Source organism: Aptenodytes forsteri, unplaced genomic scaffold (assembly GCF_000699145.1).
Source record: "Aptenodytes forsteri isolate BGI_AS27 unplaced genomic scaffold, ASM69914v1 Scaffold215, whole genome shotgun sequence".
NCBI classification, from domain to species: domain Eukaryota; kingdom Metazoa; phylum Chordata; class Aves; order Sphenisciformes; family Spheniscidae; genus Aptenodytes; species Aptenodytes forsteri.
The window spans coordinates 962,964-981,546 of record NW_008795910.1 but is presented as its reverse complement, the minus strand read 5'-3'; the positions used below and the strand labels follow the sequence as shown (position 1 = coordinate 981,546).

Sequence of the window (18,583 nt, the reverse complement as noted above, 5' to 3'; positions counted from 1 at the left end):
ATGGGAAGCTGACCAGTCCTTGACTTAGTACAAACACTGCTTAGCAACAACTAAACCATCAGTGTGTTATCACATTATTCTCATGCTAAATCCAAAACACAGCACTGTACCAGCTACTAGGAAGAAAATTAACTCTATCCCAGCCGAAACCAGGTCATTGAGCAATGATGGTAATCACAACAAAACTGCAATTTTTTCCAAAACATGTATGACTTAAATTATTGTAGATGGCTAAAACACACATCTGCCAACACTATGCACCTTGTAGTACATCTCTATAGATTTCACGGGAAGCCAGATCTCACACTGGGGATGCACAGTAGGGCTGGAAGCAGAGATGGCAAACTCCAGTTAAGGGAACATTTGGAGGGTCTGAGGCACTGCCTGCAGGAGAAAGGTGGCAGACTGTTGTAAAAGTGATAGACATGAAACCGTATCTTAACATACTGGCAAACTTACTCCACCTGGAAACTGCGCATTTAAGAATAGAACAAATCCACCTCAGGGGAAGATTAGTATAAGAGCCCTGAGGCCCTAAATTATAGTGGATTTGGTTTTCGAGGGAGTTTGTCCCCGTCTAGAGGGAAATTTAGTATGACCACTGAAGCTCTGAGATGCTTCCTTACCTTACTAACCCTACTGTTAGAAGTTCAAATATTTGGGGAGAAAAAGGTTTCCTCTTCGAACACAGCATTGGAGCACACACTTTTTCCTCTTGTAATAAATGAACAGCTTGAATAGAAGAGATTATGCTTAAAGTTTTAAAAAGAAATAAAAATAAACAGCAGTACTGTGATTTCACAAATCAGGCCAAATACACATCCTCATAGTCCAACTTGCCCAAACACTAAAGCATCAGGGACAGAAAAAGCCCTATGTGTAACAGCTCTTACTTATTTTACAGTGAGTTACAGCTCATTTGGAGCAGCACACTAATTAATACAATCAGAGGCAAAAGTTTCAGAAGTCTCCCAACAGCACACATTAGCATATACTGCCAAGAGACTCGATAAAGTTCAAAGCTTATCTTGTAGCCTGCACGCTCCATGTTTGCTCAGAGCAGCAGCTGGCCAAGTGATCTCCCTTCTTCTCAAAGAGCAAAATTAAATTAGATTAGATCATCTTCCCTCCCTTGTAGAATTAAGATCGTGCTATGAAAACAAGCAAAATAGCTTTTGAAATCCTGTTTCTCACTTAAAGGCTACAAGGCTGAGGAACGCTTTCTGTACCAATTCAGCGGAGTTGCAAGAGTGTGCATGTCCTGTTTTCCTGGCAACCTGAAGGAACCTGTTTTACAGATCTGTCTCTCGCTGGACTTGAGGCTGTGAGTGACAGAGAATCCTGAGGGATGAGGCCAAAGAAGAAGGGAACAAAGGAGAAAAGGAAACGGACGCAAGGTCTTGAGAAAACACACCTGGAAATGGTGTGGTAAGAGCTGCAGGAGTAGAGAGTTTTGAAAGCTTCTTGGTTTATTGTTATGTAAAAACACTTCTGAGTAGAAGAGGAAAACTTAGTTCCTAGACAAAGTAAGATAAAGAACATGAATGTTATATAAGAAGAAAAGCTCAGAACGTAAGGAAAAAAAGTAAAAATGTAGGGAGCAGGATTGTTTGGACTTGAAAGCTGGACTGAAGAACAACAAATGTTTATGTATGGCGAACCGGATGGAGGGCAAAGAGTTTTAGTTCAGATACCACAGTGATGCCAGACGCCATATAAAAATCAAATACATAACAGTGAATGAAGATCAAAAGGGGCCATAGAAACGAGATCCTATATTTAAACTCTAGCTTCTAGAGCTGAATCACTGCACACCAAGCTGCGAGGTCAGTTGGCACAGACGCAGTTAAACAAGCTTATAAAAATGTGTCCCCATTAAATTACCATGCTGCAGCAATTAGACACACTCCAGAAGACCATCCTATGCAATCTGTTCTAGATGAACAGCTAATGAGAACTAAGCTAAAACACTTTTTTCTGGTTATGATTCCTCCTTTGAATATTCCCATAACTATGCTGCTAAACAACTTAAACCTATAAAACTGAAAGGGGGAAAGACATTTGTCTGCTATGGACAGATGGAGTAGTAAAACTGGCCACAAGACTGCACAGCGATATCTACGGTACATCTTCACACAGTCACCCTAGACTGCATCAAATTTAGCAAAAAATTTAATTTAGCTTATAGCTTTTTTTTTTTTTTTTAAAAATACCTTGACTATATCCTAGTTTGGCTGGGGGTGAGGGGGAAGGTGATTTGTTTTTTATTGCCAAGATTCTTCACAGCTTGATTTTCACTACCATAACTGGAGCAGATTAAAAGATGAAGATGGTACTGGGGGCAAAAAGAAATACGAAAAGTCTCATACACATGGAAAACAAAAGAGGAATGGAGTGAAATGGAACTTTTGAAGTGTTTACATTTTCATGTGGTATCTGAATGGCAAATAGCTAAGCCTGAGTTTATGGGGCAGACTGACTTGTGAGGAGGTGTGACTAAGTTATCCTGTGAAAATGTTGATCACGCTGCTTAAAGAGTTACTAACTTGGGCGTTAAGGATGTGTGGTATAGAAGTAACTTAAAAAATGGAAGCACTGCATTAACGTTCAGTACCTAAAACATTTGTTCTAAAGCATCTTAAAATTAATCAGAGAAACAGCTCTGCTCTTTCATGGTTTTGAAGAGGGCAGGCCACTTACTGCCTCTAAGTTCGTTCTTTCAGCACGCTTACACACACAGCTCATGCTGCTGTGTGTGCCAGGGGCATAGCGGGAGGAGGGGGTAAAACATCCATTGAGATCAGGGCCTGACTCAGCCAACATCCATACAAGGCGACAGACGGTATTTTCAAAGATCAAAGGGATGTGGTCAGAACTTCAGTGTTACGTATAGCCTTGTTTTAGAAGAATTGGATAAACCCAGGAGGCTCTTAGACACCTGAGCTGTGTTGTAGGTTTCCTATTCTGCTTTCCTTAGAATATCCTTCTGCTCAACACTGACGTTTCCTCCATATTACCCTCATGTTTGCACTGTAAGTAAATCCAAAGTAGAAGACCAAAAGAAAAAAACGTTTCCACAATTAGAAATATAAACCCTCTCTATAGCGACAGCGAAGCATCTTTGTTCTGTTTGTATGAGGCCTACCCCAAAGTACCAAGTGTGAGTACTGCAAATAAGGGCTTGACACCTCCCTGTATTTATAGACATTATACTAATAAAAAGCCAAGCATTTCTCAAGGTAAATGAGGGCCCAAAAGGGCTTGTGTTACAGCCTGAAATGTCTCAATTTTCTGTGAATTCCCTGTGACTTGGCTGGTGCCGTTTTTACTGCAGCTGTTCATTCAATTGAGAGTTCACATCATGAAACATGACAGTGAGAAAAAGAGCCGATGAGAATTCAGTGAATACAGCTTTTCATTTGAAAAGATCCTCAAACACATACAATTGCTTTATTTTGCTTAATTTTCAACATTCATAAACATAATTGCATTTATTTTCCTAGTCAATACTAAAAACAAGTGATAATTTGTGATATTACAACTTTCATCTCAAAGGAATACAACCACAACAGTTTCCACTCCTTTCTAAAAGAGGTGAATGATATGGAGGAGGTTGGATTGCCTACGCAGGAGACGCATACGTTATTTTCCCCCGTAAGAATATCTGAATATTGTTGCTATCAACTTCCTTTTGTACATGTATAAATGACTTTCAAAAAATACTTATTTAAAGCCAGTATTTTTCATGTGCCAAATTACATGCACTAAATAACTAATAGTGGGAATAGCAAATGCTAGTATTTCCTAAGCGTAAAAAATTAACTCTTTTTTCCCCAGAAATTCCCAATAGCAACAGTTCTCAGTGGAACCAGTGAACAGAGGTTGTTATTACCATTCCATCCAAACAATCTGCATCCTTCTAACTAAATAGTGGAGTATTTGAAAATCTAGACCGTGTACACTGCTCATTATGAATCCCCATCCTGTTTATTTTGAAGCTGGTGGAAAGACTTCCAATTATTTCAGAATAACCTGAATCGGGCCTATGGTAAAGAAACAGCATTAGTTAAATAATTCATAACACTGGAATCTTAGATACTGTACAATAGCTTTGTACTCAGATGCTGAGAGTCTGTTAAGTGGTGTGATGGTTTTGCGATAGAAGTAAAAAAAGAAAAAAGAAAGGAGAAAGACGAGAGTTCACTAGGAAAAACAAGACAAATGGGAAAAAAAGAAGTGCATTAGCCAGACAAGCCACTGCAGTATACAGTCTCTGTAAGACATTATACCCTGTTTCCACTGAATTTAAGGGACTTCAGGAGAATTCCACTGACTCTATGTTAAGCAACTGCAAAAAGCTGAAAATTCATACAAAAAGACTTAGCAAGGCTCTGCTATTAAAGCACATGAGGGACTGAGCAACAACCTTAACTACACTTTTTGCCTTTCCTGTATTCTGCCCAGCCTCTGCTTTGAATGCCTATTTAATGCCTCAGTTGCTTTCTTGGATCAACTCTGAGGAGTAATTTTGCCTATGATTTCCTCAGCATTTCCTTTTGTAAATATTTATCTGTCAGCATTTGTCTGTTCATTCACAACCTTCTCCTTCCTCTCTTCAAATCTGGTCTGTCTTGACTTTGGCCATCTGCCCCATGCAGATTTCTCAGGTCATTCTTCTCTTGGAACTTCTTTCCTGTTAGATTTTTGCACCTCTAGCTTGCTAACCAACCTCTCAGGATAAAGAAGAAATACAAGGTCCTGCACATGGGTTAGGGCAATCCCAAGCACAAATACAGGCTGGGCAGAGATAGATTGAGAGCAGTCTCGAGGAGAAAGACTTGGGGGTGTTGGTTGATGAGAAGCTCAACATGACCCAGCAACGTGCACTTGCAGCCCAGAAGGCCAACCGCATCCTGGGCCACATCAAAAGAAGCATGGACAGCAGGTCGAGGGAGGTGGTTCTGCCCTTCTACTCTGCTCTGGCAAGACCCCACCTGGAGTACTGCGTCCAGCTCTGGAGCCCCCAACATAAGAAGGACATGGACCTGTTGGAGCAAGTCCAGAGGGCGGCCACGAAGATGATCAGAGGGCTGGAGCCCCTCTCCTATGAAGACAGGCTGAGAGAGTTGGGGTTGTTCAGCCTGGAGAAGAGAAGGCTCCGGAGACCTTATAGAAGGCTCCGGGGAGACCTTATAGCAGCCTTCCAGTACCTGAAGGGCCTACAAGAAAGCTGGAGAGGGACTTTTTACAAGGACATGTAGTGATAGGACCAAGGGGTAATGGCTTTAAACTGAAAGAGGGTAGATTTAGATTAGATATAAGGAAGAAATTCTTCCCTATGAGGGTGGTGAGGCACTGGAACAGGTTGCCCAGAGAAATTATGGATGCCCCATCCCTGGAAGTGTTCAAGGCCAGGCTGGATGGGGCTTTGAGCAACCTGGTCTAGTGGAAGGTGTTCCTGCCCACGGCAGGGGGGCTGGAACTAGATGATCTTCCAACCCAAACCATTCTATGATTCTCCCCAATGGAGAGGAGGTTCTGTGACAAATGCCTTAAGCTCTCACTAGACCTGCAATATTCCCCAATTCTGTCAATTCCTTCAATATCACTAGAATCTGCCTATTCCTTCTGAAACATTTGTTCCTACTTTAGTCATTGCTTTTCCTCTGTTCTTTAATATCCACTAGCTTCATATTTATCATCTTTAGTATCCCATCTTCACCAGAAAGATCTTCCCCATCCCTCACTCTACCTATGCACCTTGTTTACTCCTGTTCTTCCTTAAGCATGCTTCTCTTCTTGCTCTGAATTTTCTAATATGAGCGAAGGGGTATTAAATTATAAATCTGACCCTTACTATAGAAAGAATTTCCACAGAAATAAATATTTAAAACAAAACATCTTAGTCAAAGCTTGTTTTGTATTCTACCCTTATTTCAATACAACCATATTTATTTCAACAGAATTTAAACTAGGTTTTATCTGCTTGGAAGAAATCTCTCTTCCCTCCATCCCCAAACTCCTGAAGCTTTCAAAGTTCTTCTTGAGAAATGTTTTTCCATTGGTGTGGCTATACAACTCCCTAACTTGGCTCTCAAACAAAAAACAGGTTTAACACACTTGGCATCTGGACAGCATGTCCTAATAGAGCTCAGAATAACGGATTACAAAAAACGCAGACTGTGTGCTAAGATGCTGAAAGGCATCGGTTCCTGCTAGAGCCAAAAGATGCTGAGAAAAATTAATATGCTTCAGTACTGAAACCATGGAGGAAAAACACGTACAACAATGGCTTTTCTTGTCCTTCCTCCTCGTGTGATGCTGAATGATGTTACAGCAGTGCTTTAAAAGTGTCACGGTCTCACTAATGGTGATAATGGAAAGGTCCTGACATTCACAAACAGCTCTGTTTCTGACAGGTTTCACAGAAAAGGATCAGAAATAGACTGACAACAGTTCAAATGTACCATTTAACACATCAAGGTGCAGTAACTACATGTATTCCCTACAGACAGCAATCCCTTCAGGGTCATTAAAAGGCCCTCCTAGAAGTCATTCTTTCTGATTCCTTTTATAGTATTTCTTTATACCGTGCATGTTCAGAGAAGGCTACGCATCCTTGCTAAGCTTGATTTCAGTACCAAAGTACCATCTACATCTAAGTGGAAGTATGCTTCTGCTAACCTCTCTCAGTGGCACATAAGGAGAAATTCTCTCCCACGTTTACAATATGAATGACAAAGTATTAAAAACTGAGATGTAATTTCCCTTCAGCAGAAGGCCTCTAGAGGGGTAGATGTTCTTAATTAAATCAACTCCTCTTGCATCTTACATCATGGAATAGCTAGCTAGCTACTTAGCTTTTAAGTGTGATATTCTTAATTTACAGGTCTGCAATTTCGCATGTAGTTAGGTCAAATGGTCCCTCACTATTTCTATTCCACCCAAGACTAGTACGTCTCATCGCGAAAGAAAGGTTCTACTTGGTGTTAGAACACAGGAACACAAGACAGAAAGCAAGTACTTGGTAAGAATCACTCTTAAGGACTAATTGCTTTAAGTTGTTACCTTTCTGAAATCAGTTCTGTGCAAAAGAAGCAATTGCACATGGTCTTCATTGCTGGCTTTCCCTGCCTGAAGAAGGAAAATTGTATACTAATGCAGGTATGATTTAGTTACTGACAACCCAGATCTGACACAAGATAGTAAAAAAAATATGGGTGACAATACATTCCTCTGAGAGACAGCTAAATCTTAACACCGGGCTTTGAGCAGTCATTACACAGTCAGTTATAGTAATGGCTTTTGGGCGCGTTACTGGATAGAGTAAGATAGAGGAATTAAAGGCTATAGTCCAGAAAAAGTTCCCTCTAGTTGCTCGCAAGGTTACATTCCTGCCAAAGCTAAGCATAAGTAGGCAAAAAATCGTACACTTTCCCAATAGTCTAAACATTCTCATGCACACCCACTCAAATAAATCCAGGAAACTAAGCAATCAACCCCCAAAACTCAGGTTTGTGTAAAATAGGGATGAAATTCTGGAAATGGGGAAGAACTATTTACAACTCCAACTATAAAAAAGAACCCCAAAGCACAGACATGAACCTGCATAGTAAACAGCAAAATAAAAATGCACTGGGGAAAGCTTCCAGAGATCCCTTTCTGTTTAGACCTTAAAAGCTGAGAAATGACTTTGAGTTCATTACCTATCCCCAGACTAATGTATTTACTTCTATGGAAGTGAAAGAGTGGGGAGAAACATATTTGACTCATTCTTAGTAATTTCCCCTGCAAAAAATATTTTTTGGAGGAAAATGATATACAGACAGCTGAGCCAACTTTCTTTCTCCCTCTCCGACAAAATTGGATCATGATTCATCATATACACAGTTGAATTTTAATTTAATCCTTTAACAAGGTTGTTTATGTATTTTCTTGTAAGCAAGAATTAATACACTCAGACACAGGAAAATGTTAATTTTATTGCATCACCTTTCAAATTTGCAAATGTTGAGTCTAACTCCTGTTGGCATTCATTCTAGCCTGAAGAAAAAAAGACAAATGTCTGACCTATGCACAGAGGTTCTCTGTTCTTTGTAGAGGTTAACACTAACTTCGCATCAGTAATCTCCTGAACGAAATTAAAGGATCCTGCCCATCTTCAACACGGGCATAGATGGACGGTTATCACCTTCCTCAAGGAAAGCTGTTTCATAATTATTCATTCACGCTGTAACTCCATGGTGCCACTCAACAAAAAGAGGAAGGTGACATAGGAAAGCATTTGGCCTATTAGACTAACATAAAACTTCACTCAGTTCAGTGGAGTCCAAGTAGAATTTAGCCATCTGGTATTCATATATACATCATGTCTATGATGTTCGCCTGCTAACCGAGTAGTTCACGAAGCAACACTAATGATGATAACCCTTCTGTTCTTTCAGTGAGAAGCTCAGAGAGCCTTCCTCCAGTTACTGGAACAAAAGAACACACCCAATTAGATGTGGGAAGAATCCCCATCCCTTATCTCTGCTGCAAGACAAAAGAAAAAAAATTCTGCTGCAAATTCGCAGTGAGATGGTGCAATGCATTCAAGGGAAGTGATGAGTCGCACACACTAAACAGCTCTCGAGCTGTGTTCACTTCGTTGGGCCACGCAATGCAGGCTCACATAAGAAAGCCCTCAGAACCCATTTGTGCCTTTACCTTGCCAGCTATTACCTCAAAATATCCACCGTTAAGAGGATTCAGCACAGGCTCCTCCTCCAAGTTCACCAGGGAAGATTATAGAGCAAATGCTGACTACATCTTTGAAGGGGGAACCAGACCTGTCAGTGCTGCAACTGCCATAAACACTGATGGTGTACTTAAGCAGCCATTTGGTACTAACCTGCCATAGCCTTCTGAAGCACTGTAAAACAGTTCGAATCCTTTAGCTCAACTGTAAACAGAGGAAGCACAAAGACACTATGTGTGCGCTTCTGAGCCACTGGTGGAACACTAGTTGTCTGCTACTTGATAAGCTTTACAGAAATACACACACACAAAATCCATAGAACTATGTATCAGTGGCATTTTCCACAACTATTTTGCATCTTCCAAACCATGAGTTAGACATCGCGAGCAAGTTTGGCTCTTAGAATGATAAAAATGCATCTATTTATTTCTACCACAAAAACAACTTTGGTCAATAACAGGTCCTGTTTCTCTTTGCAGAAAATCTGTGGACTCTGTGGAATAAGCAAGCAAAGTGAGGCAATTTGCACTTGCTAAGTAACATACAAGTGTTGTAACTCTAATTCTATATATATCTCTCTCTAAATACTATAATTTGTTCCAAACATTTTGTTCATCCCTAAATTCATAATATCTAAACTTCTGTTTCCTAGACAAACAGGATGTCTACTTAGAAAGCAATTCAGCAAGAAACAGCAGTGATATGGAGCATGCATATAGATACATATCTACGTACATATACACACATGTACACAAAGCAGCACTTGCACTAAGTGCCAATTTACACACATGAAGGGAAGCGAGCAGTCGGGCAGATGGGGCCAGATCTGCAGCCCCTGTGTGCTGATTGCTTATCCGCTGACTTGGAACAGGGAAACTTCACAAAAGCAAACTTGAGATTAACAGTAAATCTAACACCAAGGAATGCTGCTGTAGAAAGGCACGTGGCATGATGGCTTTGTATTCAGAGTAGAATCATTTTTAATACAATTAATTACTTCAGTCTAGTCAGCCCTGGTTAAGTCTCCATTGGAGTTAATTAGCAAATGATTGTAAAATGCTTTGAACGTGCAAATGTTAAGTACTTTCATTATTAATATTATTCTTGCAACTGCTGCAAGAGCAGGCAAGTCCAGGGTCCTTGCAATACTGCAATGTCGTAACAGGAAAAATAAGGCCAGTACTTTTGTCTGGCTAGTTTAAACACAACACATTTCCGTGTCGTACTAACCAAGTATCTGCCTCAAAAATACAGCAAAGCTCAGGCCCTACTTTGTCAACCAAGGAAATAACTTCTGTGATCCAACACAAACTAAAGGGCCACGTCCATCTCGCATCATCTAATACCAGCACATAAAGCCTGAACGTTTACAGAAAAAGGAGAATGAAAACTGCAAGATGGAAATAAAGAGGAGCAGGAGAAATCTCCTTGCTGTATTTTGAACTTCTATAACAGAATTAAAGTCTTGTGCCCCACCAGCACTGTCGTGCAGAGTATTGAATCCCCGCTTGGTAACGCAGCTTTAGGCAAACACCCGAAAAAGATAAGCAAGCAATGATTGAAGGCACAGGGTAGAGGGAAGGAAATGAGACACTGAATTCAGAAAGGTTAAAAGGACTGGGTCATGTTTAGTCCCGCAAAACAAAGACTTAACTGCATGCAACTATATAAAAGAGGTTATAAGAGAGAGCAACTGATTATTCTCCCTAGTCAAAGATGGAACAAAAAAAATAAGATGAAGCCATAAAAAGGAAAATGAAGGACTGAGAACCTTTATAACTCAGAGTGGAACAAGCAGCCCAAAGGCTGTAGAATACTCATCACTGAGGGTATTCAGGCTTAAGTAAACACCCATCTGTTAAAGAATATTTTGTTATAATCGCTCCTGCTATTATGCAAGGAGGTGAAATGAAAGTCCCACCAAAGTCTGGAGATTGGATACCTACAATTAATTTCCTTCATGTTTTTGAAACATTTATTCAGAACAACAAACATCTGGTTCTTAATCCCCCAACTAACACTGTTTCCAGCCCTAAGGAATTAATCATAGAATTCATGGAAAACAGTTTATTTGCTAGCAATGGAGTAAAACAAATTGCCTATAAACTTCTACATTGCTAATGGAGCAGTTTAATTGCCTTTTTTTTTTTACATTTTAATTAAAAAAAAAAAAAAACCCAACCAGAAAGTCATCCCTGGGCACAGACCTTTGCAGCAGTGTGTCAGCAGAGAATTAAACAGCGCTATAGACTCGGGCTCTCATTCGTGGTACTGACCTCCTTTGAAGCGCACTCCGAGATCTAACGATGAAAAGTACTATGAAAAGTGCTAGATATTATCATTAGTATTCAGGAGGACAGAATTCTGTGGCTTGGTTGAATTCAAAGGGACCTGCTGGTACTTATGAAAGCCGATACATTTTACAGAAGAAGATAGCTCCGACGGCAACGGTAATGTAGGCTGGCTAACCAGGGTGGCGGCAGGCCATGCCTTTTGCCAGCGTCTCCCAGCAGGTTGTGCTGCAGGCTTACTTAGTATCATCGAACCAACCTAATGCCTGCTCGCTTTCTGTTTTTACCATTTCCACAATGTAGAATTTTAATCTATTTCCAGCTACAAAAATAAGGTAGTGTCTACACCGCCATCCTGATAAAGAAAATCTAACATTACTGCTTGCGTTCTCAGAACCCTATGCATTCTGGCACTCCTGTCGCCACTCTTGGTGCTAAGGAGCTTTCCAGGCTACGGCTGGCCACCAGAAGATGTTAATTCCACAAAACACCTCTGTTACCACCTCTTACACCCTGCAGCTCAGTGGATTTACACCCTGCTGCTTTCAGCTGCTGTGGAGAAATTAAATGGAATGGAAAGTCAATCACCAAATGTTCTAGTACTCTGGTTTTAAAGATGTCCCTGCTTGTAGGAGTGGAACGTGCTGTTCATCAGTTTATTCGCCTGGCTTTGCCACTAGATGAATTTTAGTAAACATCTTTTATTCTCACAAAACAGATTTTCAATGAGTAACCAGTACAAACATGCATTATGATTCTATCCAGCAATACAGACTCTCAATAATAGCTCTGAATGTCTCTGCTAGCTTCGGGCTGTCTAATTGACCACTATAATCTACTTCAAGGTTAGCATGATTTGGACAGCTCTTGAAAACATATTTTTGTTACTAGAGCCTTCTGTACACATTAGCTGTGGCTGATCATCTTTTTCTACCTACTGATTTTGCCTTTTGTTCTGTGTGAATAGTCCTAAGACATAATTAGTAACGTGAGGAACTGAGTCATTTCCCCTTATGGTCCTTAAAATCTCTTTAGATAATATTTCTTTATCAGCAGAGTCCAAGTTGATGGCTGCTTTACCTTCACATCTTTCTACAAGAAACCTTTCTGCGTTTCTTATTTGATGTCTAACCTTTATTAAATTTGCAGCTGCTCTAACATCTTTATTTATTAGTGCTACTAGATACCATGGAATGATGTCCTAAGGGGGAAAACACACACCCCTCCGTATTTAGTTTTCGAAGAAATAATTCTGAAAGCCTTGTTAAAAATTGCGTTGTAGTGTTTTGGGGTTGGGTTTATGGTTTGGTTTTGTTTTGTTTTACCATGCCATTCCAGACTATTGTTTGTCTATTGATTTCTCCATGGTTCCAGCGTACTTCAGATACAATACACCTTCATATGGAGGCCAGGAAGATAGGTTTACCTTAACATTTAGAGTTGACAAAGTATGGAACTCATCCAGTCCAAGCCATGTAAGCCCTCCCATTTATTCCTTGCTTTCCAAATTGCATCAAAACTCTGTATGTTCCTATTCCTTCAGATCGCTCTGGGATCAGTTAATTCAAAGATCTGTCATTTCTCTCTAGCTAGGTCTTTACCAGGAACAATATGACACAACAGGGTAGAAGCTGAGGAACCATAGAGATAAAATTGCTATCATTAAAAAAGCAAAAACATCCAGAATGATGAAATACATTCTTACAGACAAGACCACAAAGCTGCAACTTTCATTATTAACTTCTTTGGGGATACCACAGCCACATCAAGTGGTACTAGGTGTTACACACTTGGAAAGTGTGTAACAAAAATTCCGAACCATTTCCAATAATAAAATAATAAAAATCCACAACTTAACCAACCTTTGGTGGTGAAGAAACCGCAGCTAGGCTGGTATCTTGCGTGCTTGTTTTCTACTGACAACAAGCATGCAGGGATGAAGACTGGGCTGTCTATCAGTAGCTACGGCAGGGAGCAATTGTTGTATCAGCTCTACATGGTATCTTTAACAGGCAGCTAGCAATTACAAGTCTCTTACCCCAATAATTACAGGCATAAGAACACGTCTTGAACAACATTATATTCCAGTTCTGCCATGTAGCTCATGCTTCTCGGAGTGCAACGCACTAACCAGAACAAATACTTCTTCCTTAGGACTGAAATCAAAGACTTAACTGGCTGGTCAGGTCTGTTTGCCATTGTGTCCATTAAAGGGGCTTGCACTGCTATTTTAGGTGGCAAGGAACACAGACAAACTATGATTTTTAGAAAATTTTAGTGTGCTTTCTTAAAACAATTTCTTTTTCAATGTGAACAAAGCATTCCACAGCACTTTTATTAAAGCTAGAGAACTTATTCCCATATACACCCATATACAACATAATGGTAACTTCCAATGAGAAACAAAACTATTGGAAATTACCATCACTGTGAGCTCTTCAGAGAATATTCCAAGTATCATGTGGAAGACTATGCTATTACTGGATGTTCTCAATATATGTTAGCAAATTAGATATTCTGGTAACTCTCTTCTGTTGGAAATGTTTTTCTTGCATATGAAAATTTCACTGTCTGAAATCCCAGCCTAATCAAGCACTAGCTACTACAGCTAATTCTTTAGGAAGTTTCTTGTCTGTCTCAGAATTGGAATTTAAAGCAGTCAGTTAAGAGCTAAATGGTAACTGGAAGGTCCGATATTCCCAGATGTTACAAAACTTTACTTTTTCTGGTCTCTCAAACATGCATCTCCCCAGATAAGACAGCTCTCTGATCCTGAAACATGCAAAAATTGGCCAAACCTTACAATACTATATCGGAAACATTTCCTCTCTGTTAAATGCTGGAATAAAATAGGAATAAGGAATGTAAAACAATTCAGCAACGATATCAAATGGCAAATGTTGTAAAAAGCCATTTCATGTTTATGAATTCTGTTGTCAGATTATTTTGAACACAAAAGTCATCTTTTTATCGCTGAACAAAATCCTGCCCCATTGTTGAGAGTACCCAGACCCAGTACACTCCCATATAGGGCTAACAGCTGATTCTCTCAAAGAATAGTATCTCCCTGCTGTTGCTGAGGCTTCTTACTTACCAGTTGGGACAGCAGGATCCATTGTTGGCTTTTCCCAGGTATTGGTCTGCTCCCAGGTAAATCCATTGGTTCCCAAGGCCACACTATAACCACAATTACTGTAGTGCTCATCAAATGAACAACCACCTAAAAACAACAAAAATGAATACATTCCTGTATTAATTATTTAGATCTCTTTATGGTAGGTCATTTACTTAAATATTTTGTACCCAAAGTTTACGCAGGAAAAAAAAAAAGGAAAAATAAAATTAATTTCCTGCATATTAGATTTCAGGCAGCAGAGGAGGTATCCAGAAAATATTTTTGTACTTTCCACACTTTGTATTCATTGGAAGCCTTTGTTTTCTTCCCTCCATGCTACTGTTTCCGAGATCAGTTCCCTTTATTTCAACCTATCGTCTTTACATTTTCAAGGACACTTGCACATGATGTGCACGTGCAGGAATACTTGCATTTGGGTCCCAGTAACTGATAGTTAATTACATAAAGCTCCAAGTCAGATATTAAAAAAAAAAAAAAAGAGGAAGAAGGAAGACAAATGGTAAACAAGCACAGCATCACTGTTCCTACAGTGAATCCTCACTTCTTTTTGCTTTTAAGCCTTGAATTACACAAGGTTGGGTTACACCTACGGAAAGTGCGACCTTCCCTTTAGCCAGCTCTTATGCATAACAACACGAAGCTCTGTGTGGCACATGACCATGCCTTAAGGTCTTTCAAGTCAATACTTTTGAGTGCAACCAACCCTTTAGTTTCCTGACAACAAGAGAATAACAAGGAGTGGATGGCAACTAGCATTCATACCTTCCAGACTGTTGACTAAGTGATCTTTCCTACTGCAATTCCTGAAACACTTGGAAGTAGTTAACTGTCATAAATAACCTGGCAGCTGCCTGAACACTTGTGAATCAAGGGAAACCCATGAACAGTAGAATGAAATTTTGTATGCCAACGCAGATTTTCGAAACTTGTGTCACGCAGACAAATCAAGCTAGTTTATTCCCTGGTAGGATATTCCTACGCTGGTGTCCCTTACATTACCTCAGGCACATGCCTTTTCGTGTCCACCCAGCCTAGTCTGCCAAACATATTTCAGTACTAGATCCATTAAATCAGGCAGCCTGGGTCCTTCAGTTTAGACCTTAATCACATCAACAGCATCTCTGTACTGCTTTGGTTCTCTCTCTTAGGGAAGCAAGGATAACTTTTCTCTGCAGACACTAGTCCTCCAAAGTCAACTGGACGCATCTAACACCTCAGAACTGCAAGGACTGAGCAACGCTCAAGGCAACACTGACTTGCTCTGCCAGCCAAACTGCCAATTGCTCTTGATACTAATCAGCTACACGCACAGAGATGTTCCTGACTCTTTACTCCTTCCCACAGGCTGCATTTCCTAAACACACACAATAAATAGCTGGTACATGAGTGATCTGTGGCTCCTTTGCAATAAGGATTATCCAACACTGGGGACATTGAGGCCTTCTTTAGTTTTCACCTATATTTTCTATTCTCTAGCTCCCAAGAAAGCCCAAACTGGTCTCAGTTCCTATGGAACTCCTCATAAATGACAAACACAAATATATACCATAACATTAATATTTATTAAATACTTATTCTGTTAAAGGACTTTATGTGCACTCCAACTGCAACTGGTTTTCTAATTGTTCTACAAAACTTCACATATTATTTCTATTTAAGTATATACCTAGCAGGATTTGTTGAGTAGAGTACCTGACACCCCAAAATACTCTGTTGCTAAAGAAAAGTTTAAAGATCAAGCTTATCCTAAAAAAATAACAATTTCAATTTGATATATTGTATATTGTCATCATAAATAGATCTGACTATAGCAGATTTTTATGACCCTTGCAAGCTTCCCTGTCTGTTTCAGTAGAGTCTCTGCAAATATTTCTGAAGTGTCATTATTTTACAATATTTTAATAATTCTTGCTTTAAATTTACTGTAGTTGTGAAGCTTTCCCAGCTGCCAAAATGAGCAGGATTACATTCAAACTCTTTCCCTAATTTTTTAAATTTAATTTAGGTGAAAAAGTTCAAATTTAAAATATTAAACATGCTCATTAAAACATCTAAGGGAAAATGAAGGTGTTCTGGATTGCGTGGGAGTATGCAATGCAACTGCAAGTCACCTTTTTCACAGCGAGCGGGTATGAGAGCCAATATCAAATACTGTGCCCTCAGTCTCCAAGCGGGGCATTCTAAATTTGACAGATTCACTTTAATAGCACAACTTCAGACATACTCCATTTCCGCACCACCTCTGTTCAGCATACTGCAGCACACAATAACGGTGCTGTCTCTGAGCTATTACTTTGAAGGGATTGTAAACAAATTCTCTGATCGAGCCAGACAATTGTACCAGGCCTCATGTACACAGAGAAAATTGCGCAGGTGCTGCTACAAAGTCCCACAAGCAAAACAAGCGATAGTAACAAAATACGGGGTAGCGGTCTTCATTTAACAGGGAATGTAATTGTCAGTATCTTGGTATAATCAGCTAAACAGGTTATTTTATACATGCTGAGGTACGTAAAGTTGGAGGAGGAGCTGAAAAGGGGATATGGTGAGAACTTCCAGAAATTTATTGGGAATTTCCACTGATAAGAGAGAACACCTGAGGAAGCTTTAAAGTGCCTTGTCTGAAAGTCAAAGCTAACCTTGGATAAGAAAGGAAAGGATAAACCATGGAGAGCCTTAAAAGTAGCAGCAAGACATCTACGTTTTAAGGAAAGGAAAGAAAAGGTTAGTGGAGAAACCTCCAAATGCAGAGTGACAGGGCAATAAGCCGGAAGGATTAATTTACTAGAAGCAACAGAATTGGAATTTAGAGAGGTGAATTTGCAGGAAAGGAGGACAAGGAGAAAAAACTGGAGTCAATTCTAAGGGCTCACACAAGCAGGCTGGCTGCATGAATCCCTGGTGCCAAGAGCAGGGAAGTCTCCATCCGCTTCTTGCTATAGCGTGTCAAAAGACAGCAGAATTGAAAGTGAAGTGAAGACTCAGCTGGGACCCAGAGCCATATTAACTTGTGAGCTAAAAAGTCAGCAACTCCTCTGTTCGCACTACTACAGTGTACGTTGTATTACGGAACAGGAAAGAAGCTTCAGAAAGCAGAAGGAAAGAATCACAACATCCAGAATATCACCGATTTTGGGGTTACTCTAATAGTCACAGTGGCTTGTGTTCATACCAAACAAGTATATCGTAAGCAAGTGGTCTTAGTCCTATCTTTTTTGCAGAACATGGCAGACACAACATTACAGCTTCTGTTACAGGCAGCCACGTTCAGAAAAGCAGCTGTGAAATTTCCACCCAACTTCACCTCAGGAATTCAAGACCCAACATGCTCTCTCCTCCTTCACTGACCTTGGTCTCTGCAGGACGGCTTCTCACACAATTCCTCTCCCCGCTTCCTGCCGTTTTGCCCTTTCTTAAACACGTTTTCCCAGAGATGCCTCCAGCATCGCTGAGGAGCTCCGCTGCCTCCCGCGCTGGGGCCTTGGAGGAGCGGCCGTGTCCGGCACGGGGCAGCCCCAGCCTCTCCTCACAGAGGCCGCCCCTCCAGTCCCCTCTGCTGCCGGCACACGGACACGGAGCACAAACACAAACACCCGCTTCTAACTGCAAACCCAGCCTCGGGGTCGAGCCGGGCTGTATTTCCCCTCCCCTCCCCTGGAAGAGGAGCCAGGCAGGCCGAGGGACACTCCGCAGCGCCATTGCCACATCGCCTCACTCGGATCCACCTCAGCGACAGCTTTGCCACCGCCCCGGACAAACCGAGTGGGCTCCATCCATCTTTCGGGTCCGCAGCCTTGCTGAGGCCAGCGTGCCAGACCAGGGAACCCCGGGAACTCGCCGCAATAAGGGGTCCTCAGGTGGGCCCTGCTGAACAGAGAACACCCTACAAGCTCTAGTCCCTGTTTAAAGAGGGTAAACTGGGATGAGGAGGAAGAGTTTGAGAAAACCGTGGCATAACAACTTTCCTGTGGGACACTGCTAACCCAGGAGATGAAAGCGCTCTTGTGTTCAAGTCAGTAAGCTCCTAAGCAAGCTAGCGAGGAAACACAGGGCAAAGGTGCATTTGATGCCCGATTGCACTTGCACAGGTGCTCCTCGTGCTCACCTAATGGGATCAAGTGATCCACTTCGCTACAAGCATCTAGCTGCAAGATCCTTAGAAATTCAGTCCCCACTAATGAATTTCAGTTTAAACTAAAAATATATTAATAGATGTTAAGTGTCCACTTAACTAGGGATAGTAACTCCAAAATGGGCCAACAGGCTAAAACTAGCAAATGTATTATTTTCACTGCTGTCAGCATAAGCTTAATATTCAGCATTTCCTAAGACACACTGCCTATGTGGATACCTAAATGTGAGCTACATCTAAATATGCTGGAACATAAAGGGGGGGGGGGGAGGAGGGTAATTTCACCC

The 18,583-nt window shown here is 40.7% G+C and overlaps 1 protein-coding gene across 1 annotated transcript in view; it reads right to left on the bottom strand.

Moving 5' to 3' along the window:
- PTPRT (protein tyrosine phosphatase, receptor type T) overlaps window positions 1-14,244 on the bottom strand; it is a 347,808-nt gene extending 333,564 nt beyond the window's left edge. The window contains exon 1 of the mRNA XM_009284586.1: window positions 14,123-14,244. Coding sequence (XP_009282861.1) covers window positions 14,123-14,144 — 22 coding nt within the window. The 5' untranslated portion in view covers window positions 14,145-14,244. The remainder of the gene's footprint in view (window positions 1-14,122) is intronic.
- Between the last annotated feature and the right edge of the window lie 4,339 nt (window positions 14,245-18,583).